Genomic DNA, 18,942 nt, shown 5'->3' on the forward strand with positions numbered 1-18,942 from the left:
TGCATGCACCTTTACCAAATGTATTCCTTCCAAAACCCTACATCTCCTTCCTTGTGCAGAACATCTCCCCATGTCTCCCTTGACTAAAGTTCGCTCTTCCCTTAAATGATGCTGGCAGCCAAGTGAGCGGCTAGATGTTGGTGCTCACTACTTACACAGCATTCCGTGTGAACCCACAATCCATACACTGTGAGGGCTCTCACTCTCCCAAACCCTGGATGTCCCTAGGACACCCTAATTCGTCCCAGAAATCAAACGGACAGTTCAAAGTGAAGGAATTAGAGCCACAGGCCCGCCTTGCTTATAACCACTTAAAAAGGGGTTTAACAAGATCAAAAATGCTCCATCCTGGCTAATAAACAACGTGTGCTCTTAGGGCACAGAGAAAAAATAGGACTTTAGGCACTAAAAAGTGACACTTCACCCAGAACCAGCCTGGGAGAAGACCAGAGAGAAGGGGGGTGGGAAGGTAAGAAATTCCCAGCCCTTATTGGGACCACACCCTACGCGGGTTAGGGGGAAGGTGCAGGGGTGATGGAGAACAGCCTTCAGAACACATGCCCCCCAGGGGAGCCTTCAGCTACAAAGCCCAATCACACAGGCAGGCGCTGCCTCCCCAGCCCTCCAACCCTCCCCCCGCTGGGGCGTGGCGTCAGCAGGAAGGGGCGTGGCCTCAGGTGGCAGAGTTTAGATTGGGCTCCTGCCCTGGATGCTTCCTGTTCACAAGAGAGCACCTGGGGAAGCATGGGGTAGGGAAGAAAAGATTCTCTTTTATTTTGGAAACAAATCAAAAGAGGATTGGGGAATGAAGCACCTTAAGCAATGCCCCCTTGAGACTTCGAGACCCCAGGGTCTTCACAGGCATAACTTTGGCTCAACAACATTTCCCTTCTCAGAGCCAAGAATGGCCAGCGAGGGAAAGGGTTGGGGGTGGGGGGAGGGATGGGGAGGAGGAGGATCAGGGGAGGTCGGTGCTGAGAGGTGGTCCCTGCCCTCCTCGGCCCCTCCGCCGGCCAGCACAGGAGGCCGCCCCGCTCCTTCTCCCTGGTACATAGGCATTAACTCTTTTTAAAATCTGTATATAATATATATATATTTATATTCTGTATATATATATTTATATATATATATTTATATGGTCTATGTACACATATTGCACAGGCCTCTTGCAGCCACCCCTGCGCCTGCCTGGTCAGTGATAGCGGCTCCTCTTCTCCTCGCTTTCTGATGTGTAGTCACGGGACCTGATGCCGTTCTGAAGATTGATGAGAGAGTCTTTCATCTGTAAGACAGGGAACCCCACCCAGCACCCCGTTGGTGCCCTCAGTGGGCTTCTCCGACTGGCAGCACCCACCATGCCCACCTAGCGCTGGTCCCCTATCAGGCCAGCAAGTTCAAGAGAGCCGGGCTCCTAAGACAAGGTAGGACGTGGTCTCAGGAAGAAAGGGGTCAGCCCATCTGGCACTGGGAATCCCCTAGGGTGAGGTTCCCCATGTCTCACTATCTCACTGATTTGTAGTCTTTGTGTTGCTGAATTAAGAATTCCCTCAGGGTTGGGGCGCCTTGGTGGCTCAGTCAGCTAAGCAGCCACTCTTGGCTTCAGCTCAGGTCATGCTCTCATGGTTTGTGGGTTTGAGCCCCACATAGGGCTCCGTGCTGAGTGTGGAGCCTGTGTGGGATTCTCTCCCCCCCCCCCTTTGCCCCTGCTCTGCTCTCTCTGTCTCTCTCTCAAAAAATTAAAAAAAAAAAAAAAAGAATTCCCTCAGGGTGCTCAGGTCATGATCTCACAGTTCGTGAGTTTGAGTCCTGTGGGCTCTGTGCTGACAGCTCAAAGCCTGGAGCCTGTTTCAGATTCTGTGTCTCCCTCTCTCTCTACTCCTCCCCGACTCACGCTTTCTGTCTCCTCTCTCAAAAATAAACATAAAAAAAAAAAAATTCCCTCAAAGCATTCAATTGCTATAAGGAACCACACTAGGCTGTCTTCTACTCACTGGATTTGGTTTCCCCATTGACTCTGAATATTCTGTATTTCTACCTTTGTACATTTTGCCACGTTGTCCTCTCTGCCCCTCCCCCGCCCAGGGCTCAGTGTCTCTTGCCTGTTCCAGCCTCACCCATTGTAAGGCTCAGAACAAATCCAAACTTTCTCTGGTGCATAATCCTCTTTCTTATTCCTGGCCACCCATAAGCCACTCCCTAGGACTCTGTACCCAGAGGAGCCCTCTGTAATCTCTGTAATCGCTTTGTTTCATGTGTGTTTGGACAGCAGTATAAACCCTGGGTGTCAAGCAGAGAACTGACAGCTAAGCAGGCTTCTAGCTGTACCCGTATCCCCGAATGAACCTTGACTGAATTTCTTCTTAACCTCCTTTAAGAAATAGGCACACTGGGGCGCCTGGGTGGCTCATTTGGTTAAGCGTCTGACTTCGGCTCAGGTCATGATTTCACATTTTGTGGGTTCGAGCCCCGCGTCAGGCTCTGTGCTGACAGCTAGCTCAGAGCCTGGAGTCTGCTTCAGATTCTGTGTCTCCTTCACTCTCTGACCCTCCTCTGCTCACGCCCTCTCTCTCTCTCTTAGAAATAAATAAAACATTAAAAAAAAAGAGAGAGAAAGAGGCACACTAACAATGGTTAGGTCAGCAGCAGGACCTAACTGATCTGTCCTACGACAACACATTTAAATACGGTCCCTCAATAAGCCTCTCTATGACCACACCATACAGTTAACGTTTTGTGGCACACAGTCATGGATTTTCAGATTCTCTGTGGTCTCTCTGCCTAATCTACAGCTTTCTTCTCTCTGGTTCTTCTGTACCCCCTCTGCTCCTTGGGGATGAGGAGCTTGTTATTAAATCTTTTCGAAGCTACTTAAAATAATTTTTTTTACATTTATTTATTATTTATGGAGAGAGAGAAACAGCACGCGAATTGGGGGAGGGGCAGAGAGAGAAGGAGACACAGGATCTGAAGCAGGCTCCAGGCTCTGAGCTGTCAGCACAGAGCCCAATGCGGGGCCCGAACCCACAAACGTGAGATCACGACCTGAGCTAAAGTCGGATGCTCAACCGACTGAACCACCCAGGCGCCCCTAGAAGCTACTTTTAAAGGGACTGAAACAAAACACCTATCCTATTTTCCTCACCCCTGTCTTTTCTTCTCCTGGGCATATCTTTAATTCAGTCAACTCTTCTTGATAGGCTAAGTCTTCCGAAACCTCTGCTATACTGTTTACCCTTAAAAAAAAAAAACAACAACACCTCATGGCTCTAAGCCTAAACATGATACCCCCAACACACCTTCAACTGGATCCTGAGAGCTGCATTAAAACTCTCTCTCCTTAATTTAGAGCGAAGACCATACTATAAAGGGGAAACAGGATTTACTATTAAGGAATGCCTCCCGTGGGCCATCAAATCCTGACAGCAATTTCATGAAGTTACAATTATAATCATTTTATAAATGAAGAAACTGTAAGTCAGTAGTATTAAATCCCTTACTCAAGGTCTAGTTGGTGGCAAGTTTGGGATTCCACCTCAAGTCTGGCTGGCCACCAGACATAAGGAACTCCTTCGGAACAGACATTTTAATGGAACAAGACAAATCCTTAGTCTCCTATCTTCTTAGTTCTCTTGCAGACCAAAGGTAGCTTCCTGGTGTCCTGGGAACTATGTGGGAGTTTTGTATAAGATGTTAACTTCTTCTGGGGGAAGGAAGATGTTCCCACCTTTGATAAAACTACACTTATTACTGGTTTTGCTCCAGAATAGTTTTCAGAAACAGATGTGTCTACTTTTTGGAAGGAATACAGGCACCTGTACCAGAAGGTGTTATGGAAAGATGACTTAGTTCAACAACTATCTTCCCAAATAGCAGTGTAGCAGTGCAGCCTCTGGGGAAGAATGATGTATTGGGGGTTGTGTGTTGCTGTGTGTGTTGGGGGGGGGGGAGTTGGCACACATCAAAAGGAACTAGAAAATTCTCTGGGAAGACAAATCTTTGTGAAATGGGGGTTCTGTCTTTAAATGCCTATCAGATGGCTTTGTTATCAAAAAGAACAAACAAACAAACAAAAAAAACACAACAAAAACAAAAACCAAAAAACCCAAAAAGATTAGTCCTTCTATCCAAGCTACAACTTTCCTTGCTATTATTTGGGGCAGTGCACCTGGATTTCCAACAGTCCATTCCAGGGTGGCTTTAAAACCAGAACAATGGATGGGCCAGGGGAAGAATGCATAGGAGAGTGAGGTCCGGTGGGCAGTGATGGGGATGGTGATCTTTCCCAGAGCACAGGGAAGGAGCTCCATCTCCGCAAGATGCGGCAAGGAGAGAAGGTAGGGCCATCTCACCTGGTCAAGAAGCATCACTGAGGATTTGATGATCTCCCTCCATTTTTGGAGCTCAGTATCGTGGTACTTTTGTTGGGACTCCAAGAGCTGGGCCCATTCTGTCTGAGACTGGGGTAACCTGTGGGGTAGAAGAAGGGGTACCCTGGCAGCTGGAGTTATGCTCAGTGGACTCTGCTGTGCTCCCAGACCCCTAGAGGACAGAGAGTCACATCAGGAGGACTGCTTTGTCCTCCATTCAATCCCCCTGCTTCCCCTGTGCTCCCGATCAGAAGCAGACTAAAGCCATGGGACAGTTTTCATAGCTTGCTTATGGGTGCATCCCAAAGGGTTACCCACTGGCCAAGGGCGGCAGGGCCATCCCAAAGAGACTGGGCAGCCGGAGCTGGGGCATGGTACCGGGTGGGGTGAACGTGGTGGCAAAGGAAAGAGGCAAGGGTTACCTTTCTTGGAGCCTCAGACCCTGCCAGGCAGTGAGGGTCTGGGTGGTGTATTCCAACATCCAGAGTTTGTAGAAGAGCATCAAGTTAAGGATAACCAGCAGCACCAGACTAGGGAAGAGACATGGGTGGGGGAGGGGGAAGCAACAGCCATGAGATGCCATCCAAGAATGCATGTTCCCTCTAAAAGCCAGGGATGTCCCCCACCCCAGAGGCAGCTGCTGTCCTTGACCACTGGTCACCTGAAGCATTGCAGTGAGTGAGTGAGGCAGAGGGATGCAGCAAGGGTGGCGGGGGCGAGAGAGAAACACTCATCTGGAGGGGCCAGGACACAGCAAGAGAGCCATGGGGAGGTAAGTGGGTGAAGGCATTGGGAAAGAGAGACACGCGAGAGGCACCCAGAGTCTGGGTGCCTGGGGGAAGAGGTAAGATGGAGAGGAAAAGAGATGAAGGGTAAAGGAAGTGATCAGAGAGCCAGTACCTGAAACAGATCCTAATGGGAGCAAGGAGGAAAAACGGGGAGGAGGCAGAGGTTAGAACGGACCAGTGTGGGGGAGGGGAGCGCTGCACGGTAACCAAGCCAGAGAGCGAGTGAGAGTCCGGGGAAAGGAGACACTGGAAGCGAGCATCCACGCATGAGGAGACCCAGCAAGCAAGGAGCCAAAGAGAGCAACTGCAAACAGATCTGTGGTGATGCATCGCGGCAAGTCCTCCTACCCGCCCAACTTGAGGCACTACAGAAGGTAAAACTGAGGAATATCTGCCCGATCTGCCTTACAGGTGTTAGCAGGATGCCCGAAAGAGGGCCATCTCCTTCTAGCACCTGCTCAGTCCCAGGTGGGGTTGCGAGGCCCCCCATCTGGGCCAGAACTGGTCAGAGACAGGGAGGTGGTAAGGAGGACCTGGGGGGAACACAGAACCACCGTGAGAGTGGAGACATTCTCTTGGTTTTTTTTTGGTGTCAGTGGCTGCCATAAGATCATCGAAGGACACAGGTCACTGAACAGAGAGACTGAAGACCTGGGTAGCAAGGGGACCGAGAGACACACGTGGAGCTGGGTACAATCTTGGTTCCCCACTTCAAGGTTCTTAACTTCTGATGAAGTTCCCTGGCTTCTCTGAGCCCCCTAACCTCAACAGGGGCGGTGCCTACCCTGCTGGGGGTGTGACGTACATGGGCTGAAGTGGACATAAAGCACCCTGCACACAGGAAGCCCTCACGATGGGAGGTTTTATCGTTAGAGGAAGCACAGGCCCAGATCGGAATTCACACAGGAAAAGGGAAGATGGCATCCCGGGGAAGACAGAGTGAGGGATTGAGAAGGACCAACAAAGAAAATCCTACACATACACTGTGTGTGTGTATGAGAGAGATACTGTGCTGTTCTCTGTATGGAAGGCAGTATTCCTGGAGCTGCAATTTATGTTGCAAATCCCCGACCCTATTTAGCTGTGTTCTCAGGGCTCTGTGAGTTCTCCAGAAAAATCTCTAAATTTTGTGTTGACTCTTCCTATCATCTTTAATTGTATCAGCACATGCCAGAGGAGCTCTCAATGCCCACCTCTTCAGCACGTGCTGCACCCAATCTCAGCTCCTGCACTTCGGGTCTGTGTTTATAACCTTGCCTGTGCTCAGTGAAGGTCCAGGGAAACCCCTGCATGCCGAGGGAGGGCCCAGCAGTGGTCTCAACAGAGAAAAGGGGAGGGAGAGCCGAGTTGCCTAGAGGCAGGCGGATGGTGGCTCGGGCCTGCCAGACGCACGATGGTCTTTGCTGTGCAGGTCCATTCCACACGCACAGTCAGCAGACCCTCCACCTGCCTCCGCCTGGGCCCTCTGGTGATGAAAGATGAGGTCCGATTATCCCAAACTAACAAAAGCCCTAAAGTTAGTTAATGCCATGCTGACTGACTCAGGAGAGCAGGCCTACTTAAATAAGTCAACATGCAGAAAAGGCTCCAACAGAGAACTTACCTGAAGTCAAAATTTTCTATCTACCAAACCCAACAAGGAGAGATTTAACAGAACAGCAGGAATCACATCAAATGGATGATGCTAAAATGTGAATTTTACTGATCTTATAGTTGTCTCTGCATTTGATTTTTTTTAAGTTTATTTACTTATTTTGAGAGAGAGAGAGAAGGAGAGAGCACACAGGGGAGGGACAGAGAAAAATGGAGAAAATCCCAAGAATCTCGCGTTGTCAGTGCAGAGCCTGACACAGGGCTCCAATTCACAAACCACAAGACCACGTCCTGAGCTGAAACCAAGAGATGGCTGCTTAACTGACTTAGCCACCCAGACACACCCCTGCATTTGATTTTGTAGGCATAACTTGGCTTCTTAGGCCATTCTCAGAAGAATTTTCCATCTGTTTTTTGGTTACGTACTCAGGTAAGGTTAGTGGAGGGCCTGCCTCACCTTCCTTACGGGCCCGTCGGCCTTCAATGGTGCCTGGCCTTGTCTGCGGTCCTGCTCTCTCACCTGCCGCGGTCTTCAGACGGTCTAGTCCTCACGCGCGGCTTTCACGCTAGTACTGACTAAGCTAGCTGCGGCTGCCCATGCTTCTCTGCTCGCTCCAGGTCCGCGTCAGCGAGTACCTGTCCCCTGCACCTGGATATAATGTCCAGCCACTCAAGACACACCCGGAACAAAGCGTCCTCTGACAGTGCTGCTCTGAGTTCTGTTCCAGACGCCGCCATCCACAGGTGCTCGCTGCCTTCATTCCTCTTCTTGGGCTCCCCGATGGCTAAAGCGTCTTCACCCCACAGGCCCTGTCAGCCCCAGCCTCACCTGCTGGACAGTCACGCTCACCTATGTCACTGCCACTTATTCTGACTGGTCTGCCCGCCTCCAGCCCTTCCTTCTCTAGGCGTCCCTGCATGGCTGTCATGGTGGCTTTTTAAAATAAATGCAAAAGCGGGCGCCTGGGTAGCTCAGCCGGTTAGCGTCTGACTCTTGATTTTAGCTCAGGTCATGATCTCACGGTTGTGGGATTAGCCCCATATCGGGCCCCATGCTGACAGTGCGGAGGCTACTGGGGGTTCTCCCTCCTGCTCTCCCTGCCCCTCCCCTGCTTGCTCGCTCTCTCTCTCTGAAAATAAACAAACATTTCAAAAAAAGGTCAAAACGAACCACGTAACTCCAGGGCCTCCCCAGTGCTCCCTGATGGCTGGGCTGTGTCCCTGCTTCTGCCCTTCTGAGAACACTTTCATGGAGGTGTGAAGGAGTGGGGAGAGAGGTCACAGGAGGAAGATCTGGTGGCAGGCTAGTGCCCGATGCATGGCTGGCAGAGTCCAGCTCCCCTGCCACTCACCAGCTGTGCCCCCACAGCTCACCGCACAGCCCACCCCCTCAGGAAAGGTGGGGGCGGGGGCGGCGGCTGACCCCAGCACCAGAGCAGGTCTGTACTCCGCTGTCGCAGGCACTCCGCGCGTGGGGATACAGGGGCGTCCTGCGCGGGCTGTGGGCTTACTGAACTGCAGACAGCTGTGCTCACCCTCCCTACACCTGCATTCTCTCCACACCCTCTCTCCCTGCCCAGAATTCTTCTGTGAAGGAGCCTCCCGTTTTATAACATTACGGCGTTATCATAAATTATTTACGTGAATACGAGCATATACCTTTCTGGGCTGTACTCATTGATTTTGTCTGGCTCTCCCGCCAGAGTCGGGGGGGGGGCCATGAGTGCACGGCCCTTGCACCTGGCACCCAGCAGAGTCCTAGGACATCCCTCCCAAATGAACGAATGGGCTCCGAAGGTGCTGAGTAGCATCTCTATGTTAGCATTTCTCCAACGGTGAGCCAATTCTGAATTTCCTGTCTGTCCTACCCCCTCGAAACTGATGCAGCATCCCCTTCTCAACCCCGCAGGCCTAGCTTAGAGCAAATGCTAAATACAACAGAAAAAAAGAAGCAAGAGGCAAGGAATGACGGACAGAGCGACTGATCTGAAGGGAGAAGCCTAGAGGACAAAGAAAAGGCAGGGCAGCGGTCGGGGGTGCCCATACGCCTGAGGGGTCAGCAGGGGAAGGGCGGGTAGGGGCTGAGCCTGGATCCCTTACACGCAGCTGATAACCAGCAGCAGCTTGGACACGCTCTGCAGGTGGAAGCCGTTAGGGGTGTCCTCGGGGACATGCCGTGTCTGCGTGGAACCTGTGGGGGAGAGTAAAGACGCCGTCACCATTGTGGCACTCAAGTCCGCTGGCTGCCGTGACAGCGGTCACGCACAGAACTTCCGGGGATGGCACCGCGACGGGCATAGACACACCCATCCTCCACAAACGTACAAGAGAAGCCCCTCAAGGACAAGGTGTGGGGTGGGTCCGGTCACATGGACATCAGTGTCACCAAACAAATGGAAACTCCAGAGCCTTCTGTAGCTGGGATACACAGGGGTGGGACAAAGTGCCCGCAGCTTAGTCGTGGTCAGGTGACAGCACCAGGCGGGGACTAGAGCCTGTGGCAGCTCTAGCTTTGTCCGTAATTGGCTATGTGATGCCAGACAAGTCTCCATGCCCGTCTGAGACTCCGTTTATTCAAACGCCGAGCTGGTCAGAAATCCTACATAATCACCTAAGGTCGGAGGTGCTCTGGTTGGGGGCTCAGGGGAGGGACACGGAAGGCTGGCTCTCTCTTCCTGTCCTGTGCCCATTGTGAGGAATGCCCATGGCTGAGCAAAGCAAAGCCTGAACAACACCGGATAAGCCGTCTCCAAGGCTTCTTGTGGCTGCAGTTCGCCTGAGTGAAGACATGAGGCTGTGCAGGCTGGATGGGAAGGGAGAGACAGGTCAAGGGAGCCCAATGTCTGCTAAGGCAGGTCCTCAGTGGGCCTGTGAGGACCGGGGTGGCTGCCTTGGACTCCCTGACATTCATGTTACGAGGTCATCTCTGACCTCTGAGCTGTGGCTTCTCCCTGGTGCATCTGCCCTAAATTTGGAGGCTGCACATTTGAGTCAATCAACATAGCCATGGGGTTCAGGTCACGTCTGTTCAGCAGACCCCACATGTGGGTTCAGCAGGGACTGAGGACATTAAAGGGCAAAGGGAAATGGGCACAGGATCTGAGGGCTGAAACTTAATGGGTCATGTGCAAATCACATACTATCTACACCCAAGGATGCAAAATGACTGTGGATGTGTATACTTTGGCCTGGGCATGTGGCTCTAGCTCAAAGCCCTAAGCCACACCCCTGCCCCCCGACCCCATTCCCACCTGGCCCGCACCTGCCACATGTTTGATCCTGTGGCCCACATCTTCATCAGTGGGTGTGGTGACCGGGCTCATCACCTCTTCCAGATGAGGCACGCGCAGGTGGGCATGGGGCCGCTTCCTCCTCCGGACCGTCGGGGCCTTGCTGGCCTTTTCTTTGGGAGACTGTCTGTGCATCTCAGCCAGGTAGGTGCTCTCCGTTTTGGTCAGCTCGCTCTCTGTCAGAGACAAAAGGCCGTCTGCCTGTGCCTCCAGCTTGACATGCTGGCCTCCAGAAACAGCTGTCTGTTCCTAGCTGAGAACTATCTTCCCATACCATATTCCGAGGACACTGAACGTGAGGGCAGGGGTCCCTCGGGGATGGCAATGAGCCTCAGGAAGCTGGGACCCAGCCTCACCCAAACCCCTCTTCTGGGTTGCTCACCATCATGCAGACCTAGGTCCCCAACATCTGCACCCTCATACACGCAACTTGGAGCATACTTCATTTCCTAACGGAAGCATTCGCAGTTACTTCTCTCCATAACTCATTTACCACCAGGGTGATTGGATGGGAAAGTCACGGGTCCCCCAGGGGTGGTCACAGGTCCCATACAAGTTATAGGCAGAGCCTCTTGGAAAATGCACACGTTCACGTACATCCTGTATCCAATTTCTGGGGCGGACTTAGGGACCCCGTGACACCCCTTCACCATCTCGGTCTGCCCCCTCACTCTGCATGTCTCCCGGTCCTCTGACTGGTGGCTGCCGGATGCAGTTTGAGCAGCACCAATGGCTACAGCGTGTGCTCACCCAGGTGGCGGAAGTAGTCCTCCAGCCCACTCCAGAAGTTCTTCTCGATGAAGGTCTTCACTAACCCCCAGGGCTGTTTTCGATAACGCAGCTCTGTGGAAACCCTGAGGAAAAAGCCAGAAATGTGATCAGCCATTTCCTGGGGTAGTCCCTCCTCTGCTGCATAAAGGGAAATTCAAGTTCAAGTCCGAAGTGGCTTCACGCTTGCAATGCACTTTACGAGGTGAGAAGTCCCTTCCCACCACACCCACCACACTATGTGGTCTCCTTGGCCACCTTTGGAGACAATGGGAGTTCTAGACTAGTCTAGCAGACCACAGGCTAATGACAGAGCTCCTGACTCCAAGACCAAGGTTCTTTTGTGACACCAGCTGCCTCCTCCAGATGGTGCCAGCCAGCTAGCCATGGGGGTCCTTTTCTCCTTCTGCAGAGACTTTCAAGTCCAAAGCAGGCTCTAGGGTTCCATCATTCCCACCTTTAAGAGAGTGATCTGCTACTGTCCCTGGCTCCTGCCTCTCTACTCCACCATGACCTTGCCACCTCTTGCTTTTTTCCAAGTTCTCTTTCCCAGTCACAGGTCTCTGCTTGCGTATCAGCCCCTTCCTCTCCTACACAGCAGATCTAAAACAGGGCTCCCAATTTTTAAATGTTTTTATTTATTTTTTGAGGGGGGGAGAGAGAGAGTGTGTGTGTGTGTGAGCAGGGGAGGGACAGAGACAGAGACACAGAATCTGAAGCAGGCTCCAGGCTCTGAGGTGTCAGCACAGAGCCCGATGCGGGGCTCAAACTCAAACTGTGAGATCATGACCTGAACTGAAGTTGGATGCTCAACCAAATGAACCACCCAGGTATCTCCAGGGCTCCCATTTTTTAAATGTTTATTTTGAGAGAGAGAGAGAGACAGACAGAGAGTGTGAGCAGGGGAGGGGCAGAGAAAGAGAGAGGGAGAGAGAGAGGGAGAGAGAGGGAGACAGGGAGAGAGGAAGAGAGGGAGGGAGAGAGAGAGAGATTCATTCCTAAGCAGGCTCCAAGCTGTTAGCACAGAGCCCAACACAGGGCTCGATCCCACGAACTGTGAGATCACAACCTGAGCTGAAATCAAGAGCTGAACACTTAACTGACTGAGCCACCTGGGTGCCCCTATGCTCCCATTTTTAAGGCTGCCTGCCCTGCTCTCCCCCATCCTCAGGGACACCCTGGCCTGATGGGAGCATGCCTATGCTCGCGAGCCACCCCACCCTGTCACCCACCAAGTGTTCAGGGGGTTACAGGTGGGTGCCTAACTGCAGAGGTTGATCTGAGGCCAACAAGCTGCCTCTGTGTGACATCTAATCACAAAACTCTCCAAAGAAGCTGGGAGTGAGAAGCCTAGACACTGAGCAGAGGAACGACGGCAGGGATGGGAGGGAGCAAGGGGAGGGAGGGTAACACAGCAAGGAAGGAGGGAGGCGTGGACCAACGCAGACAGCAGCAGATACGCCCCCAATTTTTAAAGAGGATGAGAAAGAGGCAGGCCCCTTTGAGATGCAGGTGTGCAGACCTTCCCGATTCCCGAGAGGGCTCTCTGGAGCTTTTCACCAAACGCCCGTTTTATTGCTACTGCAGGGGTGGGGACATCGTGCACCCCAGGGACTTCCCGGGAACCCACTCAGGCCCTTCAGGTGCCGCACCTGAGTCGACTCTTGTTCCGAGCCACGCGGGTGAGAGTGTAGCGATTGATGGTGTAGAAGTAGTCGTGGTAGGGCACGTCGTGCGTGAGGACCTCGGCGTCTATCACGTAACATTCACTCTCCTGGCTCGCCTTGTACATGGTCTGTGGGGAGACGGGGTCCAGCGGACAACACTAAAGAGACGCGAGGTGGGAAAGGCGCCTCCCTCCCTCTTCTCCCCTGCCCACTGCCAACTTCTGGATGGAGGACCCAGAAGCACTGGAGGTGGGAACATGTTGGGTGTTCCTGCCTCGGGGCTAAACAATGCTTGCAACCCAGAAACTTCTTCCTGGCGTCTAGCCCTGATCCGTCAGGACAGAGCAGAGGCTCTTCCTGCCGCTCTTCCGTGCCCCTGCCCTCAACTTACCTGCGTCTCCCTGACAGTGGCAGTTTTAGGAGCCAGAGGGTTGGTGAGCGTGATGGTGTAGAGAATCACTCGGCTCTGGTTGCCATTCTCTTCCTTCTTCCATGGATGGAAGATGATATCTGAGGGTGGAGAAGAGCCGTGGGGTGAGGGAGCGAAAGAGGCATGCCCTTGCCATATCCGAATTTCCCCTCCAAGTGAACTCTGGACTGTACTAACTGCCGACTGACCCCCAAAAGGAAGCCAATGGGAGCCTGAGGCCCGGGGAGGAGGAGGGGAGGAGGGGGAGTCGAAGCAGAAAGAGGCTCATTGTAGCATTGCCGAAATTCTACCCAGGGTTCCAGAATGCTGATTGTTGGCGGGGCTGGGACAGGCGGTCTTGGGGCCACCTGCGGGGGTGCTGGCAACACTGGAGCCACTGTGACGGGGGCCTGGGATCCTTGGGAACAAGCCCTCTCCTCTAAGGCATGTCCTCCCCGTGCCCGCAGCATGCCCTCTCCTCCTGGCAGAGGGCTGTGCTGATGCTTAGATGCTCTTTCACAGGCTCAGATGCCCAGTAGCCCTGCTGGGCCGGAACCACATGCCTGCTGTGGGGCAGAACAGGGGTGAGAGGAGGAGAGGGAAGCACGCAGGTACAAAGGTTTGAATCCCAGCTCTGGCTCTATTTAGCTGCATGGCCCTGAGCAAAGGAGAACTGTCTGAATTCTGGTTTCTTCCTTGGTACCCCAGGGATGGCAATGCCCCCCACACACGGCAGACCCAAGGGTCACACAAGATAACATAACGTGCCTGGCACACCACAGGCGCCTGCTAGGGAATGATCGCGGCTACTCTCTGCTAGACGGTGAGCCCTGGGAGGTCTTGCCCACAGGTGAGCCTCCTGGGTCTGGCACTGAGCGCCAGGTGCCCAGAGGGTGAGCATGAAGCTACAGCACTGGAGGGAGGAGGAACCAGAAGGGCCCTGGGGGTGGTGGTGGTGGAAAGGGGGTGCCCCGGGCCATCGGGCGGCCTGGAACAGGAGGGGGCTTGGGAAGAAGAGGAAGAAGTGCGGCTGAGAGGGAAGGGATGGGAGGCGCCAGCCCTGAAAACGAAAAGACTGACCAGAGAACCGCCGCTGCTCCATGAAGTCCCGCTGGAAGGGCGAGTCAGTGAACAGCAGGTCATAGAGCTTGTCCACGCTGAAGTTGAAGACTTCATTCACGTACTGCCGGCCACTCAGGTCCTCGTAGAAGGCCTGGACTTCCCCTGCACAGAAGAGTCATGGAGAGTGAAGGCAGAGGAGCGGGCGGCCCCAGGATGCCTCCAGAGCAATTATGTCTCTGTGGCTTATGTGGGACGGGCCCCCAAGGGTCAAGGGCGGCTGGAGTGGGAGGGGTTCATGACCTTACCTCTGCCCTGTCTCCTTCACCTGCATGCACATAACTTACTCTAACTGGCATTCTATTCAGCCTTGCTTGACGAAGAGGATGAGAATGTGCCATCTGCTTTTATGTTTTCAAGGCTTCCTTCCTAATCCAGATGATCTTAGACTAGAACTCAGATCTCACTTCCTGAGCTGAACTGATAACCCCAAAGCTATCAGTTACCCAGAGTCTGTAAGTTCACCACAATGGACAACAAAAGGCATTGCAACCACAGCACAGGTTCGTTAAAGGGATGTGGATTCATCTAGAATAACCTGTTTCTATAAAAGCTTCTAAGGCTGGGCTGGTCTGGAGAGCCACGAACTCTTAACTCTTGTGAGCCCTGCTCCTTGTCCATAAGGCACTGCACTGCTTCCCCCGGGACTTGCGCACCCTTCACCTTTCTCAGGTATCTATGTGCTTCCGGGAGGACGTGCCTGATACAGGTGGGCTGCTAAAGCCCCAGCGTTCCCCTCAAGCCCTCGGCACCCCACAGTCCCTATGGAGGCTGGTATGTAACCTCAGGCAAGATGCCGCCACTCCTGGCGCCCCCATGGCTCAGAAGCATCACCAGGGGCCCACGGCTGAGTTTCCATGAATGGTGCCCCTGTTGTTTCACAGTACCCAACCTGTGCAGTCATCTGCAGCGGGCCTGCATCCTAGATGGGGTGGGCACTCCGGGTGACTGTAGGAGAAACTGTCCACAGATGTTTAAATGAGCACTGTCCACATACACTTCCTAGTCAAGCCTACCACCAACCAGTTCAGTGGATCGGCCAATTTCATGGATACTGACAATGTGGCCTCCAGAAGCAACGCACTCCCAAGCGAGGTCCTAGAAGCTCACACCACGCAGGAGAGAGGTAAGAAATATTACCTAGAAAGGCAGACTCCAGAGTCTGAGTGACCCAGCAACACCTTTCTTTGTAGCCTGGTCTAAAAACCCAGTGCTGGAGTCACTAAAGCATGTTGTTATTAAAATCTGAGTATTTCCAGGGGCTCAGTCGGTTAAGCGTCCGACTTCAGCTCATGTCAGGATCTCATGGTTCGTGAGTTCAAGCCCCGCATCGGGCTCTGTGCTGACAGCTTGGAGCCTGAGCCTACTTCGGATTCTGCGTTTCCCTCTCTGTCTCTGTGCCTCCACTGTTCGTGTTCTGTCTTTCTCTCTCTCTTCCAAAAATAAATAAACATTAAAAAAAATTTTTTTTAAAAATCTGATTATTCCCAAGAAGCAGCAGACTAGCACTTTCCTGTGACTCTACGCTGCCTTGCACTGCATCTCTACGAGGAATGAACTGCAATACAAGCCAGGTCCCCAGGGGGTACACTTAGTGACAAGACTGGATGGCAGGACAAAGCATTATCTACCGAGCAAAGAAAAGACAAATATGGAATAACAAGACTCCTACAGTGACTACCTGGAGAAATGTCTGTATGTTAATGACAAATGAACCCTTAAAAAAAACAAACAAAAAAAAAGGCTCTGTTACCCACCTGCCCTTCCACTAGAAGCCCAGACACAGACTCCTGCCTCCCTATGTGACACCCCGTTAGCCTTCAAAATGGAGTGACGAAGGGCCACTCTGCACACCCATTTTCCAATGCCCACCTTCATCGTGGGTATCAGAAGAGTCACTGAGCTCGGTGGGGATGTCCTCATTGTCATTGAAGTCCAGTGAAGGGGAGGTCACAGGTGCGATGATCTCCATCTTCTCCCCAATGATGTTGTCGATGGCGAGCTCCTTCTCCAGGGACCCGTCGCCGTCCAGCACCTCCTCCTCCAGGGGCAAGCCATCAAACTAGAGTGCAGACAAAGCTGTCACCCAACAGGAGGAAGCTGCTCTGGGTCTCCAAAGGGAGATTAGGGACCATGGGGAGCCCTCACGTTCACAGCATAGCTGCTTGAGAGCTGGGCTGGAGTCACACTCTCGGGGTCTTCCCCAGCTCCACCATGAAAGACGGGAGAACACAGTAGAAGGTTCTGCCCTTGTCTTGCTCACCATTAAAGAGCACACCAAGCCCCTGCGGTGAGCAGAGTTAGCCGTCCCTAGAGCCACGCCTCTGCCATGCAACAGCAATGTCAGCCTGCCTCTCGCTACGACCTGAGCTAAAAAGCTCAAAAGCTTCGTAAGCATTTTTAAATTTATTCTCCCCTTAGCCTTGGAAGGGAACAGACACAAGTCTTGACATTTTTAAGATAACCTCAGAGACAGAAAATGGAGATTCGGCACCAAATGAAGTATGTTTTTATTCCAAGGCCAGGTGGTCTGTCTGACCCCCAAGCCAGTGGAATAGGAGGTTCCCCTTCCTGGGAATCCTTTCGGAGAAAGGATTCTCCCACCTGCCAGCACACACCTGACACTCCCTTCATAAAGTTTCCATCCCCTCCGTAACCAAGTCTCAGAGAATAAAGGTCTTTCTGAACATATTTTTCTCTTTCACAAAGTCCAGCTACAGTGGGAAAATAAATCGGGAGTGCACTAGGAACTCAAAAACTAATTATTGAATGAATGAACAGGTAAGAGGTCTCCAGTCCTAGATTCATATAGGATTTTGACCTCAGATCAAGGCAATAAAAACAAAACAACAACAACAACAAAAAATCTGGGATAATTCTTTACAGAGGGGCTAATATGGAACAGTCTGCCAAGAGTGAAGCTCACATCATTGACCTTGGAATGGTTTTTATTTGCTCATAAGCCAAACAAATTCTTATATTCAAGATACTGAGACCCTGGCTCTGGATCCTGGGACTACGCCGTTAGAACAGAGAGCCCGTTGGCTCCAGGATGCCTCTGTGAAGAAACTGACCACAGGGTAACCAACCTCCCTTCTACCGGACCCACTCCCCAGGCCGGGGTCCTGTGGAATTAACCCAGCTAGGAAACACTGGCCTCTGGGCTGGAAGTGGAAGAAAGGTCTTCCTGGCCATACCGAGACGGGGGCTTCGCTGCTTCCTGTGGATGTCAGAGTGCTGTTGGTGATGGACTTCTTGGGAAGCTGAGGACTGGCGTCCGGCTTGGTCTCGATGCTGCTTTTGGATGAGCTGTCATTCACTTCATTCTCTTCCACGGGGATCTCCTCACAGTAGCTGAGAGAAGACACCATAAATCCCTGTGAACCTCGTTGCCAAGACCGCAAACTAGTCTAAGAGCCTCAGGTCTGTCTACCTCAGCCCCAACGATCAGCTTTCTTGTTTCTTTGCTTTGTAAATGATCTTCCTCTGAATACCACCCCCCTGCTACCCTGCTTTCCTGAAACCTTCTCCCCACCCTGCACCCCCATCCCCATGTACAATTTCTGGCTTCAAAGTCACCTTTTTTATGCACTCTCCTCAGATTTAACCATTCCTAAATATGACCATTATGTGTCTTAAACTCTTTCTTCCACTGGCATCCCATCCCATCCCAACCTGACCAGCTGAATGAAATAACCGGTCTCTGAACATACATTTTATTTCCCACACAGTGATGAGGAGGAGGCCTTGGACACGAGGGCCTTTTGGTGATAAAGCCTAGATTCTGGATCCTAATGAGTGAACTTCTTTGCCTTGGACACCAGAAGGGAAACACTCCTGGAGATAAAGGTGGGTGCCCTTGTAGGGACACTGCAGGGACGTCACTGTAGCCTTTCCCAAGGGAGGAATCATCACTGTCATCAACATCTGACTTGAACTTTACCTGTCACCTCATCTGGAGGCTTGACAACTCATGTTCACAGAGATTAGGTGATGCTGCCATGAAATGTTGGAAATTCCAGGTCTACGTACTACACAGTCAATGCTCTTTCCGGGCTTTCTACTGCTCTGTGCCTCACACACCACCAGTAAGCCTCCATCTACCTACATTCTGTCTTTCTCAACCCACTGACAGCATGAGATGCAGTGATGCTTCCCTAAAGCCTTCTTCCCTTGGCTTCTAGGACGTGAGCTCTCCTGGTGTTCCTCCTGCCTTGGCTGGATATTCTTCTGGGATTTCTTTTGCTGCTTCTCCTGGTTGAGTGTCCCCAAGCTCGGTCCCTGAACTTCTTATGTTCATTCAGCCACTTGGTGGTTTTAGCCAATCTCATGGAGATCCACTCATAATCCCCTAATTTATGTCCCTTGCCCGGACTTCCCTGGTATGCTCCACACTCACACACAAATGTCCATGTGACAGCTCCACTTGGCTTACAGTCATCTGAAACCTAACCTGCCTGATCTTCTCCCCAAATCAGGTCTATAGTACTGTCTATCTCAGCTTGGAACAACTCTAGCCTTCCGGTTGGTAAATCCAAGAAAGCCTTAAAGCCATTGGTGGTTCCTTTTCCATTGGTCAGCAAATCTGTAAAATGTATCTGGTTCCACTTTCAAAAATACATTCAGAAACTAACCACTTATTGCCATTTCTTACTGCTACCCTCCTGGCCCAAACCACCTTCACCTCTCATCTAAATGATCTAAATTATTCAAGCCTCTTAGACTGTCTGCCATTGCTCCTCCCCGATCTATTTTCAACCCAGGAGCCAGAGTGATCCTATTAAACTGTTAAGTCAGATCTTATCAATTACCTACTCAAAGCCTTCCCACGCTTCCTGTCCCACTTTGAGTGGGATCCAATCATCACGTTGGCCAAAACGCCTTCAGAATCTGGCCCGACCTCACCTCTTCCTGCTGGCGCTCTGCCTATTCTACCCACTC

The 18,942-nt window shown here is 52.1% G+C and overlaps 1 protein-coding gene across 3 annotated transcripts in view; it reads right to left on the reverse strand.

Moving 5' to 3' along the window:
* Nucleotides 1-749: 749 nt before the first annotated feature.
* Nucleotides 750-18,942, reverse strand: part of GRAMD1B (GRAM domain containing 1B) — a 164,479-nt gene continuing 146,286 nt past the window's right edge. For all 3 annotated transcript variants that reach the window (XM_039217691.1, XM_039217690.1, XM_039217692.1), the window contains 11 exons: nt 17,199-17,355; nt 15,874-16,063; nt 13,963-14,106; nt 12,865-12,983; nt 12,459-12,601; nt 10,789-10,892; nt 10,011-10,214; nt 8,849-8,939; nt 4,790-4,897; nt 4,350-4,467; nt 750-1,282 (listed from right to left, as the gene is read on the reverse strand). In XM_039217691.1, coding sequence (XP_039073622.1) covers nt 1,193-1,282; nt 4,350-4,467; nt 4,790-4,897; nt 8,849-8,939; nt 10,011-10,214; nt 10,789-10,892; nt 12,459-12,601; nt 12,865-12,983; nt 13,963-14,106; nt 15,874-16,063; nt 17,199-17,355 — 1,468 coding nt within the window. In that variant the 3' untranslated portion in view covers nt 750-1,192. The remainder of the gene's footprint in view (nt 1,283-4,349; nt 4,468-4,789; nt 4,898-8,848; nt 8,940-10,010; nt 10,215-10,788; nt 10,893-12,458; nt 12,602-12,864; nt 12,984-13,962; nt 14,107-15,873; nt 16,064-17,198; nt 17,356-18,942) is intronic.

The sequence above is a fragment of the Hyaena hyaena genome, unplaced genomic scaffold (assembly GCF_003009895.1).
Source record: "Hyaena hyaena isolate Hyena2069 unplaced genomic scaffold, ASM300989v1 scaffold_708, whole genome shotgun sequence".
Classification (NCBI taxonomy): Eukaryota; Metazoa; Chordata; class Mammalia; order Carnivora; family Hyaenidae; genus Hyaena; species Hyaena hyaena.